This window comes from Syngnathus typhle, linkage group LG9, assembly GCF_033458585.1.
Source record: "Syngnathus typhle isolate RoL2023-S1 ecotype Sweden linkage group LG9, RoL_Styp_1.0, whole genome shotgun sequence".
Lineage (NCBI taxonomy): Eukaryota > Metazoa > Chordata > Actinopteri > Syngnathiformes > Syngnathidae > Syngnathus > Syngnathus typhle.
The window spans coordinates 4,937,589-4,959,342 of NC_083746.1; the positions used below are offsets into that span (position 1 = coordinate 4,937,589).

The 21,754-nt window shown below is 43.6% G+C and overlaps 4 protein-coding genes and 23 non-coding genes across 32 annotated transcripts in view; 2 read left to right on the forward strand and 25 right to left on the reverse strand.

Annotated features, from left to right (window-relative positions):
• Nucleotides 1–8,777, reverse strand: armc8 (armadillo repeat containing 8). 2 transcript variants are annotated; one of them, XM_061287739.1, is made up of 22 exons: nt 8,486–8,777; nt 7,439–7,515; nt 6,278–6,349; nt 5,981–6,123; nt 5,794–5,891; nt 5,623–5,715; nt 5,448–5,528; nt 5,070–5,145; nt 4,914–5,004; nt 4,778–4,838; nt 4,496–4,696; nt 4,327–4,422; nt 4,009–4,091; nt 3,442–3,523; nt 3,198–3,284; nt 2,869–2,961; nt 2,627–2,776; nt 2,295–2,390; nt 2,099–2,194; nt 1,764–1,836; nt 1,392–1,485; nt 1–1,309 (listed from the first exon to the last, which is right to left on the reverse strand). In XM_061287739.1, exons 1-22 carry the CDS (start codon nt 8,528–8,530, stop codon nt 1,276–1,278), a joined length of 2,022 nt encoding a protein of 673 aa, XP_061143723.1. In that variant the 5' UTR covers nt 8,531–8,777; the 3' UTR covers nt 1–1,275. The 2 variants fall into 2 exon arrangements, with proteins under 2 accessions (XP_061143723.1, XP_061143722.1); XM_061287738.1 differs by lacking the exon at nt 8,486–8,777 and adding an exon at nt 7,940–8,078.
• Nucleotides 8,116–12,448, forward strand: dbr1 (debranching RNA lariats 1). 3 transcript variants are annotated; one of them, XM_061287747.1, is made up of 9 exons: nt 8,116–8,268; nt 9,510–9,745; nt 9,819–9,943; nt 10,086–10,166; nt 10,250–10,335; nt 10,700–10,924; nt 11,007–11,084; nt 11,156–11,301; nt 11,396–12,448. In XM_061287747.1, exons 2-9 carry the CDS (start codon nt 9,549–9,551, stop codon nt 12,093–12,095), a joined length of 1,638 nt encoding a protein of 545 aa, XP_061143731.1. In that variant the 5' UTR covers nt 8,116–8,268; nt 9,510–9,548; the 3' UTR covers nt 12,096–12,448. The 3 variants fall into 3 exon arrangements, with proteins under 3 accessions (XP_061143731.1, XP_061143729.1, XP_061143728.1); XM_061287745.1 differs by lacking the exon at nt 8,116–8,268 and adding an exon at nt 8,290–8,458; XM_061287744.1 differs by lacking the exon at nt 8,116–8,268 and adding an exon at nt 8,980–9,139.
• Nucleotides 12,325–16,542, reverse strand: rab5b (RAB5B, member RAS oncogene family). 3 transcript variants are annotated; one of them, XM_061287750.1, is made up of 7 exons: nt 16,401–16,542; nt 15,475–15,579; nt 14,429–14,649; nt 14,194–14,345; nt 13,920–14,042; nt 13,474–13,567; nt 12,325–13,342 (listed from the first exon to the last, which is right to left on the reverse strand). In XM_061287750.1, exons 3-7 carry the CDS (start codon nt 14,592–14,594, stop codon nt 13,227–13,229), a joined length of 651 nt encoding a protein of 216 aa, XP_061143734.1. In that variant the 5' UTR covers nt 14,595–14,649; nt 15,475–15,579; nt 16,401–16,542; the 3' UTR covers nt 12,325–13,226. The 3 variants fall into 3 exon arrangements, with proteins under 3 accessions (XP_061143734.1, XP_061143733.1, XP_061143735.1); XM_061287749.1 differs by having other exon boundaries at nt 14,429–14,687; XM_061287751.1 differs by lacking the exon at nt 16,401–16,542 and having other exon boundaries at nt 15,475–15,589.
• The window catches only part of lcmt2 (leucine carboxyl methyltransferase 2), a 13,252-nt gene continuing 7,613 nt past the window's right edge, over nt 16,116–21,754 (forward strand). Inside the window, exons 1-2 of the mRNA XM_061287740.1 lie at nt 16,116–16,369; nt 16,454–16,578. Coding sequence (XP_061143724.1) covers nt 16,331–16,369; nt 16,454–16,578 — 164 coding nt within the window. The 5' untranslated portion in view covers nt 16,116–16,330. The remainder of the gene's footprint in view (nt 16,370–16,453; nt 16,579–21,754) is intronic.
• Nucleotides 16,847–16,919, reverse strand: trnar-acg (transfer RNA arginine (anticodon ACG)). Its single transcript has one exon. It is a non-coding gene; the product is annotated as a tRNA-Arg (tRNA).
• Nucleotides 17,005–17,077, reverse strand: trnar-acg (transfer RNA arginine (anticodon ACG)). The gene has a single exon. It is a non-coding gene; the product is annotated as a tRNA-Arg (tRNA).
• trnar-acg (transfer RNA arginine (anticodon ACG)) lies at nt 17,158–17,230 on the reverse strand. Its single transcript has one exon. It is a non-coding gene; the product is annotated as a tRNA-Arg (tRNA).
• trnar-acg (transfer RNA arginine (anticodon ACG)) lies at nt 17,311–17,383 on the reverse strand. The gene has a single exon. It is a non-coding gene; the product is annotated as a tRNA-Arg (tRNA).
• Nucleotides 17,774–17,846, reverse strand: trnar-acg (transfer RNA arginine (anticodon ACG)). The gene has a single exon. It is a non-coding gene; the product is annotated as a tRNA-Arg (tRNA).
• On the reverse strand, nt 18,085–18,157 carry trnar-acg (transfer RNA arginine (anticodon ACG)). Its single transcript has one exon. It is a non-coding gene; the product is annotated as a tRNA-Arg (tRNA).
• On the reverse strand, nt 18,243–18,315 carry trnar-acg (transfer RNA arginine (anticodon ACG)). The gene has a single exon. It is a non-coding gene; the product is annotated as a tRNA-Arg (tRNA).
• Nucleotides 18,540–18,612, reverse strand: trnar-acg (transfer RNA arginine (anticodon ACG)). Its single transcript has one exon. It is a non-coding gene; the product is annotated as a tRNA-Arg (tRNA).
• On the reverse strand, nt 18,693–18,765 carry trnar-acg (transfer RNA arginine (anticodon ACG)). The gene has a single exon. It is a non-coding gene; the product is annotated as a tRNA-Arg (tRNA).
• On the reverse strand, nt 18,851–18,923 carry trnar-acg (transfer RNA arginine (anticodon ACG)). The gene has a single exon. It is a non-coding gene; the product is annotated as a tRNA-Arg (tRNA).
• On the reverse strand, nt 19,004–19,076 carry trnar-acg (transfer RNA arginine (anticodon ACG)). The gene has a single exon. It is a non-coding gene; the product is annotated as a tRNA-Arg (tRNA).
• Nucleotides 19,308–19,380, reverse strand: trnar-acg (transfer RNA arginine (anticodon ACG)). The gene has a single exon. It is a non-coding gene; the product is annotated as a tRNA-Arg (tRNA).
• Nucleotides 19,461–19,533, reverse strand: trnar-acg (transfer RNA arginine (anticodon ACG)). The gene has a single exon. It is a non-coding gene; the product is annotated as a tRNA-Arg (tRNA).
• trnar-acg (transfer RNA arginine (anticodon ACG)) lies at nt 19,771–19,843 on the reverse strand. Its single transcript has one exon. It is a non-coding gene; the product is annotated as a tRNA-Arg (tRNA).
• trnar-acg (transfer RNA arginine (anticodon ACG)) lies at nt 19,929–20,001 on the reverse strand. Its single transcript has one exon. It is a non-coding gene; the product is annotated as a tRNA-Arg (tRNA).
• Nucleotides 20,082–20,154, reverse strand: trnar-acg (transfer RNA arginine (anticodon ACG)). Its single transcript has one exon. It is a non-coding gene; the product is annotated as a tRNA-Arg (tRNA).
• On the reverse strand, nt 20,383–20,455 carry trnar-acg (transfer RNA arginine (anticodon ACG)). Its single transcript has one exon. It is a non-coding gene; the product is annotated as a tRNA-Arg (tRNA).
• trnar-acg (transfer RNA arginine (anticodon ACG)) lies at nt 20,536–20,608 on the reverse strand. Its single transcript has one exon. It is a non-coding gene; the product is annotated as a tRNA-Arg (tRNA).
• Nucleotides 20,694–20,766, reverse strand: trnar-acg (transfer RNA arginine (anticodon ACG)). Its single transcript has one exon. It is a non-coding gene; the product is annotated as a tRNA-Arg (tRNA).
• Nucleotides 20,847–20,919, reverse strand: trnar-acg (transfer RNA arginine (anticodon ACG)). Its single transcript has one exon. It is a non-coding gene; the product is annotated as a tRNA-Arg (tRNA).
• Nucleotides 21,151–21,223, reverse strand: trnar-acg (transfer RNA arginine (anticodon ACG)). Its single transcript has one exon. It is a non-coding gene; the product is annotated as a tRNA-Arg (tRNA).
• trnar-acg (transfer RNA arginine (anticodon ACG)) lies at nt 21,304–21,376 on the reverse strand. Its single transcript has one exon. It is a non-coding gene; the product is annotated as a tRNA-Arg (tRNA).
• Nucleotides 21,614–21,686, reverse strand: trnar-acg (transfer RNA arginine (anticodon ACG)). The gene has a single exon. It is a non-coding gene; the product is annotated as a tRNA-Arg (tRNA).

Consider the following 21,754-nt stretch of genomic DNA (forward strand, 5'->3'; position numbering starts at 1 on the left):
TCACATATCGATTGTTTTATTTCAGACTTTAACTTATTCGGGGAAAAAAGAAGCAGCATAAATCAGCTCCTTTGTGGGGACTGCATATATTTTCAGTGTGAACATTCATCCCATCAGAGCATCAGTGAGGTGTGAAATGTCAATGAACACTCCAGGGAAGGGGGAACGAAAAAAAAAAAAAAACTTAAAACACGATTTAGAATAGGTATGACACATAATGCTCTTGCTATGCTGCACTTTAGCATCCATGAGAAGGGGTGAGTCTCAATTGATTCTTTTTCTCATAATACACAAAAAAGTACATTTGTGTAAGTTTAACATAAATAGACAAAAAGGAGTAAGAATCCCAGAGGGCCGAGTGTGTGATGAAAAAATCGCTTCGAGAGGCACACTGAACACAAACAGGATTTTTTTTTTCATTTCTAAACATGACTGAAAACACAGAGGATAAAATGGGGGAGAAAAACATTCCAAAAATAGATATTTTATGTTCTTATATACTGATATGTATACATGTATATATACACACATATATATACACATGTATACACACGTATACATTTACGAGGTAAGTATACACAAGAATGAAAACCTCCACATTTCAAAATAGCTTTTTGTTTCCTTTCCCTCTCAAGGTATCCTTTCTCTCAAGGAAACAGAAGGGAAGCGCCCTCTTTACTTACAAATGTAAAAATAACAAGAGAAAAATCTTGTCATCAAGTTTCCTCAATAAATCGAGTCCATGACAAGCAAAATGTCACGTCAAAAAGCTCCAAGCTTCTCAAAAAAAATAGTGATAGTACGGAGATAGATAGATAGGTAGGTAGATAGATAGATGGGTGGGTAGATAGATGGGTGGGTAGGTAGATGGGTGGGTAGGTAGATAGATGGGTAGATAGATAGATAGATAGATGGGTAGATAGATGGGTAGATAGATAGATAGATAGATAGATGGGTAGATAGATAGATAGATAGATAGATAGATAGATAGATAGATAGATAGATAGATAGATAGATAGATAGATAGATAGATAGATAGATAGATAGATAGATAGATAGATAGATAGATAGATAGATAGATAGATAGATAGATAGATAGATAGATAGATAGATAGATAGATAGATAGATAGATAGATAGATAGATAGATAGGAGGGAAATTGTGTCTTTACAAATTAAACAAAGGTGTCTTTGTGCAACTCAAAACTTCGGCTGTTGAACCAAACAAAAACAGCAGGCGTCCTCCAAGAGTGATGCTTGTCACTCCCGCCTGTGGTCATGCCAGGTACTGCTCCATGGCTGTCTTGGCCCTGTCAGAACAGCAGGGTGAACATTTTGTTTTCTTTCTTCTTTTTGTATGAAGAGAGAGTGGGAGCGGGCTGAAGTTCTCACCTGTCACTGAGGTTGGCATCACAGGCCTGTGAGAGTTTGTGCAACATGTCTACAAAGCCCAACTCCTTCAGCTTGTCCTGGCGCTCCTGAGAACCTGACAACACACACGGGAGGAAAAATGTTTCCTTCACTCTTACATACCGTTTGTCAGCAACAAAAGAACCCTAAATATCCATGTTTTATTTTTACTTTTCTAATTTGAATAGAGCGTGTGCAGACTTAATAATTCTAGGACCCACTATAGTCGATACTATGTATTCTTTTTTACTTCTGACATTTTACGCACCGCTACATTTTGTACAGTCAGCAAAACTTGAACTTGTTCATTATTGATTGATCCCAATAGGATCATTCTGGCACGGGCTGTTTTACCGTCTTCCTCGTTCCAAACGAGGTTCGAGACGCAGAAGGTGGCGGCAAGCTGTAGTTTCACATTGGAGTGACCCTGAGGGTAAGAAATATGTCAAACACTTTTAATATGGAATTGAGTCATACAATCAGTTATCTTTAAGCCCTCAGCATGAGTTTCAGTTCATGTGTTATTCTTAAAATTTTACTTTCAGTAATGTTCTATGTGGCCATTTTGCTGTTGACTGAAAATGACTTCATAGCTCAGGTAAAAACCAATGCCTCGCCCTAATATTGGAGGGAGCGTTTGTCACTGCCCGCAGCTTTATTATAGTGAATATGCAAAGAAGTGGGCCTACCATGTAGTATTTGAGTTTCTGTAGCATGTCGTCATTGGTCATGAGGAGCTCCTTGGCCGTGTTGCCATCAGCGATGTTGGCGAGAATGCACAGTGTCTGGTCAATGATATGGTTTTTAGTTAATTAGAAAATATATATATATATGAAACAGAGCCGACGTCCAATAATAACCAAGCGACTGTCAGGTTTCTCCCACCTGCTCTTTGACCTCCACGCTGTGCTCAGCCTCGAGGATGAGCGTGACGGCCTGCATGATCTGCTTTCCATGAGAACTCATGATCTGATCGATGTGCTGACAGCAAAAAAAAAAAACATGCTGATGATGCATTTTTTTTTACTAAGATATTTTATTAAAAGATGATTGTTCATAAAAACGATTACTTTAATTGTTATTGCTTTAACATTATCGACATATCAGTGGCATAAAAACCTCAACATGATACTACTGTTTAAGACAGCTTAACAATGGGTAAAAAAATATTAGCACTGCCTTTGTGTAAATATCCGTGTGCATGTGTGTGCTCTCACAGGGTGTGTTGACAGGAGATTCCGCAGCAATCCAAGCGTCTTCATCAGAACATTACCGTCAGGATCAGAGAGTAAGCGAAAGAGCTGTTCTGTGCCCAAACATTGAATAATCTCCACCTTCAGCTTATGGTCTGCCTGGAACGCCATGTTCTGTGTACACAAGTGCAGAGAAGTATGTATGGTTACCTCAACTGTCTCCAGTAGTTTGAGGTTGAAGTGTGTTCAGAGGAGACGTTTATCACCATTAGGGCCCAGATTCCATTGACCCGAAGTGCAGGAGTCTCACTCTGGGTCAGACTGCATAGTAGTTCTATGATGCCTGATTCAAGGATGGGCTGTGCACAGCGAGCACATACACAACATAGATATCGACCCAGAAATTCACAAGCGATAACATCTTATCTGCTAGGAGGGCTGCCATGTTGATGTTAATGCTCAAAAAGAGGCGGCAATATCTTGAACTATGTCAAATATTGAGTATGACTCATGGCGACCCAAAAGAGCCACCACCAAAACAGGCTCTAGGGCCCTCAAAAGGGTTTTGAAAACTACTGTATAAGCATGTGCCTACCTCTTTACTGGGTGAGAACTGCAGCAGTAGGTTGCATAGTGTGGAAGACCCCATGACCAAGACTTCATCGGGGGCGTTTTGCAACAGCTGCATCAAAACAAGCAGGGGGAAAAAAAAAAAAAATGAAACTAAAATATCACCTTGTTGAATTGCTGTAATTCCTCCATTGTGGGACAAAATAGAATTAAATTGTATTATATTTTCTCATGAATTTCAGGAAGCTTCAACAGTTTCTTATGCTAACCTTCATGAGGGGTTTCCACACAGCGTGATCATGGAAGCTAGTCCTCAGCTGCTGCACCGACCGCGAGAGACTATGGAGACATCTGGAACAAGAAAAATGATACGGTACACGCTGTTATGGTAAATGTAACATCATGTACTAATAACTAATAATAAATAAGGGGTTACATTGTGTGCTCCCTTGAAGTGATACAATTAAGAATTCAAGAAAAACATTTCAGAATTGCCTTCAACTTCAAAATAGTTATTTTTTTAATTGAATTATTTCTTTGCTTGTATAATAATGACAATTCTAAATGTTATGTCTGGACGGTCAATGATAAAAGTTTAAAGGGGAAGTCAACCCTAACATTTTCTTTTCAATAATATGTCCCCACAGCATTCTGATAATTGATGAATTAAGCCAGAAAAATTTATAACAATTTGCAATATCTATCAGAAAAATGGCAATTAATCTTTTCCTAAACTGTTTCAGTCCGAAAAGGATGCCTGGATGGATCAAACAATTTCACAGTCAAACAAGTCAACATTATATGCAAAGAAAAGTTCAAATATGACATGATCTCACCTGACGGCCGCCAAGCGAACTTTAATGCTGGACTCTGAAAGGCCACTGACTATTCTATCCATCATGTTCTCCGTTTCTGTGATCTTCACAAAGACACACAAGGATAAAGAATGTCAACACACATGCATACAATTATACAGTCGTTGCCAATAGAGATACCACACAATAACTGCAAGGAACTACTTTTGTCCAAATCAAACTCCTGAACTTGGCTCTATATAGTTTGTTTGCCACAAGATGGAGCAATGTTCAATTTTGGCCTGAGCACAATTAATAGGTGAATTTGTCAAGGCTAAACTGCTAATATGGACAGCAAACCTTTTTTCGGATGTCCTCGTCATTGGAGCCCAGAGATGCGTACAATTTGAAAGCAGCTTGTCTCAGCTCGTGTGCGTGCTTAAGGTCGTGGTCCAACTGCGCAAACAGCAAATAGTCAATAAAAACATTATATAAAAGATGGGCAAAATTCAAAACTATGCCAACTCACCCTTTTGATGTCAGTGATGGCCGACACGGAGCTGGGGTACTTGAAGTAGTCGGCCAACATGGCCACCAGGTGGTCAGTAGTGCTGGCGATCCGCTGCAACTCCACATCGGGCTCCATGAGGAAGGCCAGTGTTTCGGCTCCCTCCACCCGCTCCTCCAGCAGGTGTTCCTTGCTGCACATGCGCACCAGGCACGGCAGCGTCTGCACCAGTACCAACGACAGGAAGTCACACATGCCTACTTCTAAACATCATTGGCAAAAAAGAAGAAAAAAAAACACCACCTTTAAGACAATGGAGCTGTCATCCGTCTTGATGGCGCCTGCTCGACACATGTACGTGAGACTGCAACGGAAAGAGTGCATGTCAAAAGAGATGCATGCAGATGTATTACGATAACATCATCTGCAATCGACTCACCATTTGGCTGCCGTTAGCTGCATTTCAATGGGTTGATCCCTTTGCATCATTTGCACAAATACCTGAGAGAGCAGCTCGCCGTCCACTAGCACTGCAAGCACACGCAAAGCCTTGTCTTTGAGCTGATTGTGTGCGTCCCGCTTAATGAGCACTCACCATTCACCAACGTCATGGACACCTGAGTGTTCTCGTAGGCCAACACTGAAAAACACTTTAATGCCTGCATGCGCACCTGGAAGGATAAAAAGAGGTTTACATCATGATACTCAAAATAACATTCAAAGGTGTGTTTCCATTACCCTATTTACATCAGTCATTTTGAAATATTAAAATTAGACATAGTAGTAATGTTCAATACCACAGAACGTACTCGTACCACGTACCCATATCACGTAACCGATGCCACAAACATTTGGCTGCGTAAAATATCTATTAAACCAATGACAGATCACTTGAATTATAGAAGACAGTACCATTAAATTGAAACAAAAATAAGTAAATAAAAGAAACATTGTAGACAAGATGGCCGCTCACCTTATAGGAGGGCGATATTAGCAAAAGGGCGATGTTCTGAATGGCGCCATGGTTAAACAGAACTGTCTGGTGCTCTGGAGTCTGGACACAAACCACCAACACATCAATCAAAAGTATCTGTCTCAACTGCTCCCATGTGTCCTCAGACTGCTGCTGGGCCAATACCAACAAATACCTTACAACAGTGGGAGAAGATCTGCGTGGTGTATTCCTGCGTCCTGTGTGAGTTGCTCAGCAGAGACATTAAATGGGGGATCACAGTGGGATCCTGAAAATAGTTAAAAAACATAAAACCGCGTGGGTTATTGGGGGGTAATTTAGCTAAAAAAGTAAGACGTGATCCTACTGTGTAGAGCAGCTGTACTGGAGTGACGGGACTGATAAAGACCGTTCTGAGACAACGAAGACAAGCCTCGATGAAAATCAGGTCAGGACACAAGAGACCTGCAAGCAACAAAAAAGGAATTCACCACTGATGATGATGATGATGATGACAAGGCTCGCCTAAATCAGAGCCCACTCGTGACCCCAACCTTGAAGAAGGGCGGGGATGATGTGACAGTCCACCAGGGACTTGATATTGTTCTCGGTGCCCATGGCCAAGCTGCCCAGCACCACTGCACACTCTGTCCTCAGTTCCAGGCTGGAGGAGCTCTGTTGCAGAAGGTACAGTAACCTAAAACAGAGAGAAAGGCGCACAAAAAATTATATTTTGTGTTCATTAAATGTTAAATTGAGGGTCCACTGTACTGTTATGTTATGTCTTTAAACAAGAATGTCTCAAGAACACAAGAGCAGGAAGCAAACTAAGGTGAAAAGAGGGCGTGTACCTTGGCACAGCTCCGAGGACGATCAAATTGGCTTTCTGCTTATTGTTGCCAATTACAGCATTCTTCATGTCACTGGGGAGACAAAAACGAGATGAGTTTGTGACAACAATGTTAATAGAAGTTTGCTATGGTTAGATCCGTTTCGGTGCACAAGAAAAGACACAAGATCAATGTACTAAAAGAGAATTATGTAATGCAATTGCGCAACATGTTTTGCTGCATGAGTATGATCAGTGATACGTTTCCTGTGTTCTGCAAGCTAGCCAAACACTATCAAATGGCAGGAGGCTGGTGGAAAAGTACAGATGACTGGAGGCTGTAACCAGAGCTAGCCTCTTCTCTTTAGAGGTTAAAAATAAAAAGGGAAAGGCAAGTCGCATTGAGGAATGTCCAGAAACTTGTAACCATTGAACATTCCAAAAGCTCAGAAAAGAGGAACAGTGCGTTTGAATTTGAGGTTGTACAGCCTAGTCAACTTTACTATCCTAATGGCATTTTGAGCTAATGAAAAAGAGCCGCTCACAGGAACAGCTCAATTAAACTGGTATGTTATGGGAATGCGGTAAATAACCAGCTGTCACCTGAATGGATTTTAATTGTCACTTTTATTTCAGAAAGTTTGGTTTCGGTAAGTGAGGGACACCCAGTAGAGGTGCCCTGCTTGAGTAGGATTCTAAACTTTTTTGACTCAACCTCGCAAAGAGGAAGGAGGGTAGTGGTTGGGATAATCCCTTATTCAACTGGACACAAAAAAGTCAGTGATTATTTGCAAACACTCCATTGCCCACCATGCAGACCCTAGCCCCATATTGACGACAGGTTTGCCCGTTCGGCCAAGTTGTGCGAACGTTACTTGGATGTGCCAATGAATGGAAAACACTGTAAAAAAGCAACTGACTAGAAATATCATTATCCATCTTGACATAGCCTTAGTCGATGTTGTTCTAATGTGTATATTCTGCATATATTTAGTGTATGAGCAGTCTATCGTGTATATATACACACGTAGCTTATTGCATATTTTTGCGTAATTATAGTAGTACTACTCATGACATCATCAGTACATGGTCAACCTCATCTCGACTCTGATCAGATTAATGTAAATGTGCAACTGCTAGTTTGAGTTGAAACACCACATTTGGCGACATGAGATGAACGTACATGACTCCCTGCAGCACTTTCTGTGGGTCGGGGTCAAACAGTCTGTCCACATAATGACGACTCGTGGCAGTGACCTCCTACAACACAAGTAAAGATACAAATGAATGATTACAATCCAGCAACACATTTTTCTATACTTTGTGCCACAATTACAGTCCAAGTAAAGCTGTTAATACTTTTTTTAAATACTTTTTTTATATTTAGAACCATGCCCATCTCTTCTTTCACTGCTCTAGTAGTCGTGCACCCATCAGCTGCATGTGACACAACCCTAAAATATTGTTTTTGTCAGTGACAGCCAGAACGATCTACACGACGTGTGACCTCGTCACGGCGCCTAGAGTGCAACGTTAGCTCAACGAGTACAATCTGGCGATCACTGATGCCAACCCCCTTGCATAATAAATAATTCATAACGTGGGTTATTTCGAGATTTTGGTCAGCTGTTGGTGGCAACTAACCTATAACTAAGCATGATAGTAGGAAGGAGCAACCTGTCACCTGGTAATAATACGTATATGAACGTTGTGTATGGTTAGTTGACATCAGCATAATGTGGGGGGAGGTACGCGAAGGGATACATATCTTAATCGTACGATGCATAACCAATGGTTAAATATATTTGAGTTAAAAGAAACAGAAACAACTTGTAGCAGTTAGCCGCTAAAGCAATCTGGGTGACACTGACAGCTCGTTGAGCGCTCGTTTCGTTCACAAAATAGCCGAGACGGACGCAGAGACGCGGTTGATCGCCGGTGCAACTTCAGGTGTTCCCAAAGTCCCCGCCTAGCCGTGCGGGGAAAACGTTTAAAACGAACGCTCACTTTCAGGTAAGCACTACAGTAGGCGGACCGCTAGCCTCGCTACATGTTGCTGTGCAGTCTGCAGAGCCTATGGATTAGCCTCTGTGCTAACAAGGAGCATAGAGTCGTTGTAGTTTGACAACAACGTCAACTAGTTGCCCTTCATAATTTACAACAGGGAGGGGGAGAAATGGGCACAGTGGAGACGAAAACTAGTGTAAGAATCGATAAGCGTGACACTCACAGACAGCACACTGATGCGGAGAGGGGCCTCCAACAAGCACGCCATATCTCGTCCCCCGATCGAGCGCCCCAATCGGCGCAAGACTTTGCAAACACTCCACCCCCCAGAGCAGCTTTGGGCGGCCTCTTTAAAGGAAATACAGTTAAATCAATCAAGTCTTTGTTTGAGTTTTCAATTTAAAAAGTGAGGCGTATCCCCTTGCGGACACAAATGTAATTGCGAGCTTCAAAGTAACACCGCTAACTTGGCGTTTTGTCTGACAGGCAGGCAGTGGATTTGTCTGTCAAGTAAACATAAGCGTGACGTAAAGTGGTTACTAGGTAATAGATTCGTCACATCAAACCGCACAACAGAACAAAAAACAGAGAATAAATTCGCATGTATTTTGCTTCCAAATAACCTATGTGCACCAATTATGTAATTGTAAAAGTTCAAAATGTGTCTTCTATTAATAAGTATTGAATCTGCTGCTGGTGATCAAAGTTGTTGGTCTGTTTTTGACCTGCGCATGCGCACGGGACTCTGAATGCATGGTGGGAAATTTCGTTGCTCACTCGGACAGTTTTTCATCAAAACATGTACTTTGTCATCAATTGGGGGCCTTACGGCGTGCAAAAGTGACTACGTCCTCTTTGCCCCCCTCGTACGTCCTCCGTAAGTTGTTTATTTGTTGCTTAAAAGAACAATCGACGTGTATTCTTCGCCACGAGTGCGTATGCTCATGATTGGCGACTAGTTAAATTAGGTAACAGAACAAAACAACATTGCGCGGTTTTTGGACCCTTTTTAACAATGTAAAATCAAAGTTTATGATAATTCAATTGCATTATAAATAGATACGTAAAATAATGCATTTATTTATTGATAGTCAACAACCAATTTGTCCAAATGAACTCCTGTTCCAATACATGTAGTGTAGCAGGGACAAGTGGAATTTGCATGTTCGTGGGTTTTCTTTGCGACTTGAGATTCCTCTTGAATTCTAAATTCTCCTTGCCAAGCTGATCATGTTGTCTTTCTTTAGGCAGCAAAAGAATCAGGAGCGCCTTAACTGGTTACAGCCATGAAGATAGCAGTGGAGGGCTGTTGCCATGGTGAGTTGGACAAGATCTATGAGACCATCAGCTACCTGGAGAAGAAGGAAGGCATCAAAGTGGACTTGCTGCTATGCTGCGGCGACTTCCAGGCTGTGCGCAACGAAGGCGACCTCAAGTGCATGGCGGTGCCTGCCAAGTACCGAACCATGCAAACCTTTTATAAGTCAGTGCCTCTTAATTATTTGTTTATTTCAAGTCACAGGTGGGCTTATGTTGAAACAAAATCTTTGTTACAGGTACTACTCTGGAGAAAAGAAGGCTCCCATTCTTACTATCTTCATCGGTGGTAACCACGAGGCCTCCAATCATCTGCAGGAGCTTTCTTATGGAGGCTGGGTAGCTCCTAATATATATTATTTGGGTAGGAACTGTCTAACAATACAACAATATTTGTTTTTTTTCATGAATACATACAAACAAGTTGCTCCTCCATTTGTACCTGATACTGTAAGTAAGCACTATAACATTCTGTTGTATCTGCGACTCTCCATCTTCATCTGCAGGTTACGCTGGGGTCATTCGATACAAAGGGATCCGAATTGGCGGCATTTCTGGAATTTTTAAGTCACATGACTACAGAAGAGGTGAGTTCACCCTCAAACTGGACAGTACAGTGGACTGTACACCGCCGAGCAGTTTTTTGATTAGGTCTGTTGCCCCATTTTAGGTCACTACGAGTTCCCACCATACAACCCCGAAACCCTGAGAAGCGTCTATCATGTGCGAAACATTGAGGTGTTTAAACTCAAGCAGGTAATCGTCAAATATTCATCTCGCTTGCTCATTCTCACAATGTCACTTTTTATTTCATTGTTGATTTTATTAAAGACTTTTTTGAATTACAAAATCCTGGCCTTTGAGAAGGGCTGTGTATGTAGACATAATTTTAAAAATGTCTTATATTTCTTTCATAAATGTGATATAATATTGAGCCGCACATGCTTACTGCTCACATTTAGTGAAGTAGTATTTTAATGGAAGTGGGCTTGATTATGTCATATAAACAATACTTGATGCAATTTAGCTTCTTTTTTAAGACGTTTTTGTTTTCAAATAAACACGTGACATTGAAAGAAGTGAATTAAAAGGATCTTGTCCATTCTCAAATTCCATTCAGCTTCGCATGCCCGTTGACATTTTCCTGAGCCACGACTGGCCTCGCGGTATCTATCATCACGGCCCCTTGGAGGAGCTCCTCCGGAAGAAGAAGTTTTTTCGGCAAGAAGTAGAGTCCAATTCTCTTGGAAGTCCCGCAGCCGCCGAGCTCCTGGAGCATCTCCAGCCTACCTACTGGTTCTCGGCGCATCTTCACGTCAAATTTGCTGCTCTCAAGCAGCATCCCGTAAGACTGGCGGTTAACCTTCAATTGCTTAAATTGTTGTTAAAAAGATTTTTCATGAGATATCTTTCCTACGTTATTAAAGCCTAAACCTAACGCTGCCCCGCGGGTCACCAAATTCCTGTCGCTGGATAAATGTCTGCCCTATCGGCAATTCTTGCAGGTGAGGGAACGTCCGGTAATATGTGCTAATACAGAGATGGTAGCTTGACAAGATGCATGCTCTGGTTGTAGATCGTGGACATACCGGAAAGAGACGGTTCATCCGATGATCTGGAATACGACCCCGAATGGCTCGCCATCTTGAAGGCCACCAATGATTTGCAGAGGACCGCCCCTCATCCCTGGAACCCGCCGGAGAATAACGGCTTACATGAACGGTACACACACCTTGCTATATTATTTACATCTTGTTGTCGTCATAAATCCTCGTGAAAATTATTGTCGCGTTATCTGGGCTTTGTTCTCCATCAGGTGGGACTTTACGGTTTCTGAGGATGCGATGATGAAGGTGGTGGAGCAGCTCAGTGGCGAACTCGCTATCCCGGACAACTTCACTTGCACAGTGCCGCCTTACGACCCAAGCAGCCCCCAGTACCACGCCGCCCCCAGCTACCACGCCAACCCTCAGACCACAGAGCTGTGTGCCAGCTTGGGTCTCACAGATCTCTACACCCAAGCGGGCCAGTCTGGCGACAGGAGCGGGTCTCAGGGCGGCCTCACTTCTGAGGAAGTTGACACTCAGAGCGGCGATGAGCCCAGCGACTACCCAACTGACATTTCGGGCGCATCGAATTCCTTCAATCCCGATGAGATCATCATAGAGGACGAGTGGGAGGAGGAGGCGGGTGAGGAAGAGCCCAAAAGCAGCGCTGATCCAAAAGTGCCCCAGGGCAACTCCCACACACCGGGCGGCATGGTCTTGCCCCCACCCAAATCTCAAGTGTCACCCATTCCCATGTCCCCCATTATGGACCTGCCTCCCCCTTGCCACTCTACACCGGCCGTCCCTCGTCTTGCTCCAATCAACTTGGAGTCAAACGATGAGCGCTTCCTCAAACGGACCAGCGACAAAGTAGGTGACGTGGAAAGCCAGACCGCTACCACACCGCGGATCAAACGCAGGAACCAATCAATCTATGCCAGCGCGGAGGATGATGAATGTGACGAATAGCTGAAAAATATTTTTTTTAAGGTATTCATTTTCTAACTTTTTAATGGAACGAAGGTGTTTTCCTTTTTTTAGTCAAGAGATTTAAATTTTTTAATGGTTAGAAACAATTCATTTTTTGTAAATGTGATTTCAAGGCAGCAGAAATTGTTACTATTTGGAAAATCTTTTGTAAACAGCAAAACAGGAAGCATCAATATTGTTTTACTTCCTTTCATGAATTCCCAATACATTGACGTACTCATACCTTTTTATTTATTTGAATGTATTCCAAACACTCAAGATAAAGCAGTGAAAACACAATGTTGGGTAAATGTTAACATCCAAATTAAACAAATTAGGTGTTCAACATTTCATATCTCTAGAAACACTTTATCAATCTGAATTTCCATCCATCCATTTGTAAATTGTTCAATCAAAAAAGATGAGAAGCCACAATTTTAGGAATTCTCATCAATGTCAACACTTCACCCCTCCGCACTCACACACTTTCAACATAAGCTCACACATACGTACACCTTCTCCAACACATTCAACAATAAATTAATTGCACTCTTCATTCCGTCCTCCATTGACAAAATTGAAAATGCCTTGCGGCAGGTATCAGTACTCTGTACTTTCTGCTATGCACACAATATTAGCACAAAAAAAAAAGGTAATGTCAGCAAACGCATTGTGGCTCATGCCTTTATTGTCGCTATGGTGTGAGAGCAATGGCATATATTTTGCTTTGTACTGTCGGACATGTATGGGGTCTTATATGAATACAAAAACATAAAACACATAAACTGTGCTGGTTAGTTTTCGGACCCAGATGACCAGACAGACGAAGCGTGTCAAGCACATTTAGCCTCTTTTATTTTACCACATCATATTGCTTCGTTCTTTGCTTGTTGGTTTTGTACAAGTGTAGGTTATCAAGCAGGAGTCAAGCTGAAATGATGCAAGGCAGAATATACACAATTTGTGTCCTCCATTTTTGTAGTTTCTTTCCCTTTTTCTCGGCGGGCTTCATTCACTGATGAGGATGATTGTTCAACATGGTTAGCTGAGGAAGAAGGGATACTTTTGGAGTGGGATTGTGGTGATGAGTTCACATGGTAGTACATGATGGGGGTGGGGGGGTATCGTGGTCTAGTTCCCGCCGCAGCAAGCTCTGGTGGAGTGGGCGTCAGGGTCCTGAAGGTTGACCCCTCGATGTCGCGCTGCGTGTGTTGGGTTTTGGGTGTCTGTTTTTGGCATCTTTTTGGCTGCAGGGACACAAGCATCAATCTCGGCAATCTGTTGCAATAGACACTTTACGATTCAGTTGTTTTAGCAGAAGTAGGCCCAAACTAACACTGCAATTCAAGAAATTAGACACAAATATAAAGCAACTCACCGATGGCCAGGAAAAGCTCGTTGACGTTCATGGCCGTCTTGGCCGACGTTTCCATGAAGAGCAGGCTCGTGTCATCGGCGTACGTCTGCGCTTCCTTAAGAACGAGAAACGTTGAACACTTTTGAATTCAACTCAAAGTGAGGGGAAAAAATACGATTGTCATGCGGGATGTCAGGAAATAAGGTTTGTGCTTTTGAGGGGTTGGCATTTTTCTTTTTCTTTGGCTTTTTTGTGATAAAACCGCAGAAGTGGAACATAATCTAATATCTACACGACATTTAAAAATTCCACACCTTTTCCGGACACATATGCGTCGAAGCTAATGTTTGACGAGGTGTCATGGATGTATGAAATTCGATTGCAGAGCACTATCAATACTTTTGCCTTCACAAAAACAGCCGTGTTGTTTTCATTTGAGGTATTAGTAGTTCCTTTGTTTTAATTACCTCATACTCTACTAGTCTCTTCTCAGCCAAGTCTGCCTTGTTGCCCGCCAAAGCAATGACAATGTTGGGACTGGCCTGCCTCTGCAGCTCCTTCACCCAGGCCTTGGCCCTCTCAAAGGTTTCCTGTACATGTCAACAAAACAACACAAACCATAAAGTGGATGACAGCACAGCACAAGAAATAGTTTACTATATACAGTACAGTCCAATTATCAACCACTTTATTAGGTACATCTCTTCACCACATTGTGAATGGAATGTGCGTGTTGCATACCGGCTTGGTGATGTCAAAAACTACGATGGCAGCCTGAGCGCCTCGGTAGTACATGGGTGCCAGGCTGTGGTAACGCTCCTGTCCTGCTGTGTCCCAGATCTCAAACTTGACAGTGGTGTCATCTAAACACACTGACTGAGCCAGGAAGGCAGCTGTGACACACAAAAACATATTTTATTCCAAATGTGAATAATAAACACAGGTTGATTTTCAGCATGTTCCCCGCAGCCCTCACCTCCTATGGTGGTCTCCTGAAACTCGTCAAACTGTCCCTTGACGAAACGTAGCACCAGACTGGACTTGCCTACTGCCATGTCACCCAGCAGCACCAACTTGAACTGGCAGATCTTGGTTTGCTGCAGCGCGCCATTGGAGCGGCCGCCACTCCCTCGGGAGCTCATAGCGACCCGTGTCAGGGTGCCGTCGGGGGAAGGTCACCGTCGCTCAGCCTCCAACCTGTACGGTGAAGCCTCGCTGGTTATATCCCGTGTGCTCTGTTGCAACCAATCACAGAGAACAAGGTCATCACAGGGTCTACTATTTCCTGGTTTGTAGACAGTTGGTGAATATTTCACACTTTCATCTAACATGTTGACAACTTGTTTCATGAACCATTAAGAGCTGAAGCAATAAGGCCACTTATAAGGATGGATAGAAAAAAAACACACCCTTATGGTGGGCAGCTAGCTGGTCCTCTAAGAAATAAAAAGAGACTGATTGTCGACATAGTTAGAGTCCTAATGATTGTTTTGTTTCTTTCGGTTACAGTAAATGCATGCATTATTACATGTAAATGCTTTTCCCCCCCAATCAACTCTATTGGATGGACTGAACCATCATGTTTGCCACATATCAGGATGACACATTTACAATGCAAATTTTTCATTTTGCTTAACGATGTGGGTGAAGTGTTTTTGACTGATCAGAAAATATTTAATCACCTAAAATTCCACACTATACAAACACATTATTAGAAGTGCTGTTTCTCCTGTCTTTGCAAACATTGTTGGAAACAATACCGCAATCTTGTCACAGAACAATACACCCTGCAGGCCAGCATTTCATTAGCTTCCTTGTTGATTCCTGTGGTGACGCCATCAGATGTTATCATTTGTTTGGTTGCTAGCATGAGACCGGCTATATATGTCCACTTCAGCTTGGACGTCAGAAAAACGCTAACCTGCTAATGATATCAAATGTTTGACAGCAATTTCACAACACGATGACGTCTTTTTTTGCTTGAATCTTATTACTGTGAGAGGGGGGGTCAAAGACGCTTACCGTAAATAGTGTCGCTTCCCGTGACCGTTGACTTCAATGTAGCAACATCAGCTGGCTGAAGCCAAACGCTTCCTGTTGGGGAAATCGCGCATGCGCGCTGCATGTCTGCCGCATTGTCAAACAAGCCCAAGAGATGCATGTCAAAATGCTGCTTACGTGCTGTCACAATAAATAAATGATTATTTGTCATGCAGCGAGACGTTTTAGAGGGCGAATTGGACTGGGGGAGGGGTGGTCCAAATGAAATGCCCAAGCAGTATATAAAAAATTAATTAACCCGTTTATAATTGCTGCAGCGTCAATGGTTGAGGCGTTCTCCAGGCCACTCGGTGGCGCTGTGAAGCATAGAAGCTGTCAACGGGGGGCAGTGAGTAGTGATGTGCATTCCAGTTTTTTTAAGTGAACAGAATCTTTAGAATCAGTTCACTGAAAAGATCTGTTCAAACGAATCGTTCAACGAATCGTTCCCCACACACACACTGATCCCCCCCCCCCCCCCCCCCAAATTAACAATTGGCTCAAAAGAACGACTCTTTTCAGTGAAAGAGAGTACACGTTATTTTCTTCTTCGTTTTGTTTTACGGCGAGGTGGCACCAGCTTCAATGGGCATTACCGACACCTACTGGTTGAAGTCATATGAACTGAAAAAAGAACGAATCACTTTACCAAGTGATTCGGTCACTCTCGTTCACTGAAAGGATTAGTTCTTTTAAACAAATCGTTCACTCACGAGCCAACACTCGCAGTGAGCACCAGCGAGCTAGAATTTGAACTCCTGCCACACATATCCATGGACAAATCAGTAAAATTAGTACGTTGTAGTAATTTAAAGTAACGTGAGTGCTAACTTAAGGCATGGCTAACGGAAAGAAGCAGAAGGGTGCGGACACAGCGGTGAGGTTCTTCACATGGGACTTTTACTTACACACACTTGAATGCAGGCTCGTGATGCTTTCAAGTTCTTGTTGGTCTTCTTAGGTGCAAGGGACCAATGACAGCAGCGTGGTGAGCAAAGTGTCTGCTGCAGCCCAGGGCTACTTTCACGATTGCTTTCAGCAGCACTTCGTGTGCAAAGTGGCAAGGAGATCGCCACTCATCAACAGGTCAGGCACAAAGCTCCCCTGTTTGTCAGTCAACACACAACACATTCACGTAGACGCAGACACAACTGGCGTAATAACAAATGAATGTGTGCTGCCTGCTAGAACACGTGATGTCATATCACGTGCTTAATAATATGAGAAATGTGCTCCGTAAGGCAGTTGGATTGGAAGAGCTGTGCAAAATATTGTTTAGTTGTGCATTGTGAAAGGATTAAGTTGCATAGAATATACTGAATACGATTTGCAGGAGTATTTCAAAAGATGGGTACGAGCTAGCCAGGAGTCGAACCTAGAATCTTCTGATCCGTAGTCAGACGCGTTATCCATTGCGCCACTAGCCCTACACGGACTTCAGGCAGGCAAACCCCATCCCCACAATCAACTTGCATAAAATACGCTATGTAAGAGGATTTAAAAAATTGGAATCGAGCTAGCCAGGAGTTGAACCTAGAATCTTCTGATCCGTAGTCAGACGCGTTATCCATTGCGCCACTAGCCCCTAACGATGTTCAAACCGGCCAACTCCATCCGAGTGATCAACTTCCATAAAATATGCAAGAGAATTTCAAAAAGTAGAATTGAGCTAGCCAGGAGTCGAACCTAGAATCTTCTGATCCGTAGTCAGACGCGTTATCCATTGCGCCACTAGCCCCTAACGATGTTCAAACCGGCCAACTCCATCCGAGTGATCAACTTCCATAAAATATGCAAGAGAATTTCAAAAAGTAGAATTGAGCTAGCCAGGAGTCGAACCTAGAATCTTCTGATCCGTAGTCAGACGCGTTATCCATTGCGCCACTAGCCCCTCACGATGTCCAGACAGGCCAACCCCATCCGCACGATCAACTTGCATAAGATATGCAAGAAAATTTCAAAAAGTAGAATTGAGCTAGCCAGGAGTCGAACCTAGAATCTTCTGATCCGTAGTCAGACGCCTTATCCATTGCGCCACTAGTCCCTCACGATGTTAGGACAGGCCAACCCCATCCGCACGATCAACTTGCATAAAATATGCAAGAGAATTTCAAAAAGTAGAATCGAGCTAGCCAGGAGTCGAACTTAAATCTTCCGATCCGTAATCAGACGCGTTATCCATTGCGCCACTAGCCCCACACTGATTTCAGGCAGGCAAACCCCATCCCCACAATCAAGTTGCTCAAAATACGCTATGCAAGAAGATTTCAAAAATTGGAATCGAGCTAGCCAGGAGTCGAACCTAGAATCTTCTGATCCGTAGTCAGACGCGTTATCCATTGCGCCACTAGCCCCACACGGACTTCAGGCAGGCAAACCCCATCCCCACGATCAACTTGCATAAAATACGCTATGTAAGAGGATTAAAAAAATTGGAATCGAGCTAGCCAGGAGTTGAACCTAGAATGTTCTGATCCGTAGTCAGACGCGTTATCCATTGTGCCACTAGCCCCTCACGATCTCCGGACCGGCCAACCCTATCCGCGTGATCAACTTGCATAAAATATGCAAGAGAATTTCAAAAAGTAGAATCGAGCTAGCCAGGAGTCGAACCTAGAATCTTCTGATCCGTAGTCAGACGCGTTATCCATTGCGCCACTAGCCCCTCACTGATTTCAGGCAAGCAAACCCCATCCCCACAATCAAGTTGCTCAAAATACGCTATGTAAGAGGATTTAAAAGATTGGAATCGAGCTAGCCAGGAGTTGAACCTAGAATCTTCTGATCCGTAGTCAGACGCGTTATCCATTGCGCCACTAGCCCCTCACGATAATAGGCCAACCCCATCCGCACGATCAACTTGCATAAAATATGCAAGAGAATTTCAATAATCAGAATTGAGCTAGCCAGGAGTCGAACGTAGAATCTTCTGATCCGTAGTCAGATGCGTTATCCATTGCGCCACTAGCCCCTCACGATTTCCGGACCGGCCAACCCTATCCGGGTGATCAACTTGCATAAAATATGAGAATTTCAAAAAGTAGAATCGAGCTAGCCAGGAGTCGAACCTAGAATCTTCTGATCCGTAGTCAGACGCGTTATCCATTGCGCCACTAGCCCCTCACAATGTCCGGACCGGCCAACCCTATCCGCGTGATCAACTTGCATAAAATATGCAAGAGAATTTCAAAAAGTAGAATCGAGCTAGCCAGGAGTCGAACCTAGAATCTTCTGATCCGTAGTCAGACGCGTTATCCATTGCGCCACTAGCCCCTCACTGATTTCAGGCAGGCAAACCCCATCCCCACAATCAAGTTGCTCAAAATACGCAATGTAAGAGGATTTAAAAGATTGGAATCGAGCTAGCCAGGAGTTGAACCTAGAATCTTCTGATCCGTAGTCAGACGCGTTATCCATTGCGCCACCAGCCCCTCACGATATTCATATAGGCCAACCCTATCCGCACGATCAACTTGCATAAAATGTGCAAGAGAATTTCAATAATCAGAATCGAGCTAGCCAGGAGTCGAACCTAGAATTTTCTGATCCGTAGTCAGATGCGTTATCCATTGCGCCACTAGCCCCTCACGATTTCCGGACCGGCCAACCCTATCCGGGTGATCAACTTGCATGAATTATGAAAGAATTTCAAAAAGTAGAATCAAGCTAGCCAGGAGTCGAATCTAGAATCTTCTGATCCGTAGTCAGACGCGTTATCCATTGCGCCACTAGCCCCTCACGATGTTAGGACAGGCCAACCCCATCCGCACGATCAACTTGCATAAAATATGCAAGAGAATTTCAAAAGGTAGAATCGAGCTAGCCAGGAGTCGAACCTAGAATCTTCTGATCCGTAGTCAGACGCGTTATCCATTGCGCCACCAGCCCCTCACGATGTTCAGACCGGCCAACCCTATCCGCGTGATCAACTTGCATAAAATATGCAAGAGAATTTCAAAAAATAGAATCGAGCTAGCCAGGAGTCGAACCTAGAATCTTCTGATCCGTAGTCAGACGCGTTATCCATTGCGCCACTAGCCCCTCACGATGTTAGGACAGGCCAACCCCATCCGCACGATCAACTTGCATAAAATATGCAAGAGAATTTCAAAAAGTAGAATCAAGCTAGCCAGGAGTCGAACTTAAATCTTCTGGTCCGTAATCAGACGCGTTATCCATTGCGCCACTAGCCCCACACTGATATCAGGCAGGCAAACCCCATCCACACAATCAAGTTGCTCAAAATACGCTATGCAAGAAGATTTCAAAAATTGGAATCGAGCTAGCCAGGAGTCGAACCTAGAATCTTCTGATCCGTAGTCAGACGCGTTATCCATTGCGCCACTAGCCCCTCACTGATTTCAGGCAGGCAAACCCCATCCCCACAATCAAGTTGCTCAAAATACGCTATGTAAGAGGATTTAAAACATTGGAATTGAGCTAGCCAGGAGTTGAACCTAGAATCTTCTGATCCGTAGTCAGACACGTTATCCATTGCGCCACTAGCCCTAAACGATGTTCAAACCGGCCAACCCCATCGGAGTGATCAACTTGCATAAAATATGCAAGAGAATTTCAAAAAGTAGAATTGAGCTAGCCAGGAGTCGAACCTAGAATCTTCTGATCCGTAGTCAGACGCGTTATCCATTGCGCCACTAGCCCACACGATGTTCAGACCGGCCAACCCCATCCGCCTGATCAACTTGCATAAAATATGCAAGAGAATTTCAATAATCAGAATTGAGCTAGCCAGGAGTCGAACGTAGAATCTTCTGATCCGTAGTCAGATGCGTTATCCATTGCGCCACTAGCCCCTCACGATTTCCGGACCGGCCAACCCTATCCGGGTGATCAACTTGCATAAAATATGAGAATTTCAAAAAGTAGAATCGAGCTAGCCAGGAGTCGAACCTAGAATCTTCTGATCCGTAGTCAGACGCGTTATCCATTGCGCCACTAGCCCCTCACAATGTCCGGACCGGCCAACCCTATCCGCGTGATCAACTTGCATAAAATATGCAAGAGAATTTCAAAAAGTAGAATCGAGCTAGCCAGGAGTCGAACCTAGAATCTTCTGATCCGTAGTCAGACGCGTTATCCATTGCGCCACTAGCCCCTCACTGATTTCAGGCAGGCAAACCCCATCCCCACAATCAAGTTGCTCAAAATACGCAATGTAAGAGGATTTAAAAGATTGGAATCGAGCTAGCCAGGAGTTGAACCTAGAATCTTCTGATCCGTAGTCAGACGCGTTATCCATTGCGCCACCAGCCCCTCACGATATTCATATAGGCCAACCCTATCCGCACGATCAACTTGCATAAAATGTGCAAGAGAATTTCAATAATCAGAATCGAGCTAGCCAGGAGTCGAACCTAGAATTTTCTGATCCGTAGTCAGATGCGTTATCCATTGCGCCACTAGCCCCTCACGATTTCCGGACCGGCCAACCCTATCCGGGTGATCAACTTGCATGAATTATGAAAGAATTTCAAAAAGTAGAATCAAGCTAGCCAGGAGTCGAATCTAGAATCTTCTGATCCGTAGTCAGACGCGTTATCCATTGCGCCACTAGCCCCTCACGATGTTAGGACAGGCCAACCCCATCCGCACGATCAACTTGCATAAAATATGCAAGAGAATTTCAAAAGGTAGAATCGAGCTAGCCAGGAGTCGAACCTAGAATCTTCTGATCCGTAGTCAGACGCGTTATCCATTGCGCCACCAGCCCCTCACGATGTTCAGACCGGCCAACCCTATCCGCGTGATCAACTTGCATAAAATATGCAAGAGAATTTCAAAAAATAGAATCGAGCTAGCCAGGAGTCGAACCTAGAATCTTCTGATCCGTAGTCAGACGCGTTATCCATTGCGCCACTAGCCCCTCACGATGTTAGGACAGGCCAACCCCATCCGCACGATCAACTTGCATAAAATATGCAAGAGAATTTCAAAAAGTAGAATCAAGCTAGCCAGGAGTCGAACTTAAATCTTCTGGTCCGTAATCAGACGCGTTATCCATTGCGCCACTAGCCCCACACTGATATCAGGCAGGCAAACCCCATCCACACAATCAAGTTGCTCAAAATACGCTATGCAAGAAGATTTCAAAAATTGGAATCGAGCTAGCCAGGAGTCGAACCTAGAATCTTCTGATCCGTAGTCAGACGCGTTATCCATTGCGCCACTAGCCCCTCACTGATTTCAGGCAGGCAAACCCCATCCCCACAATCAAGTTGCTCAAAATACGCTATGTAAGAGG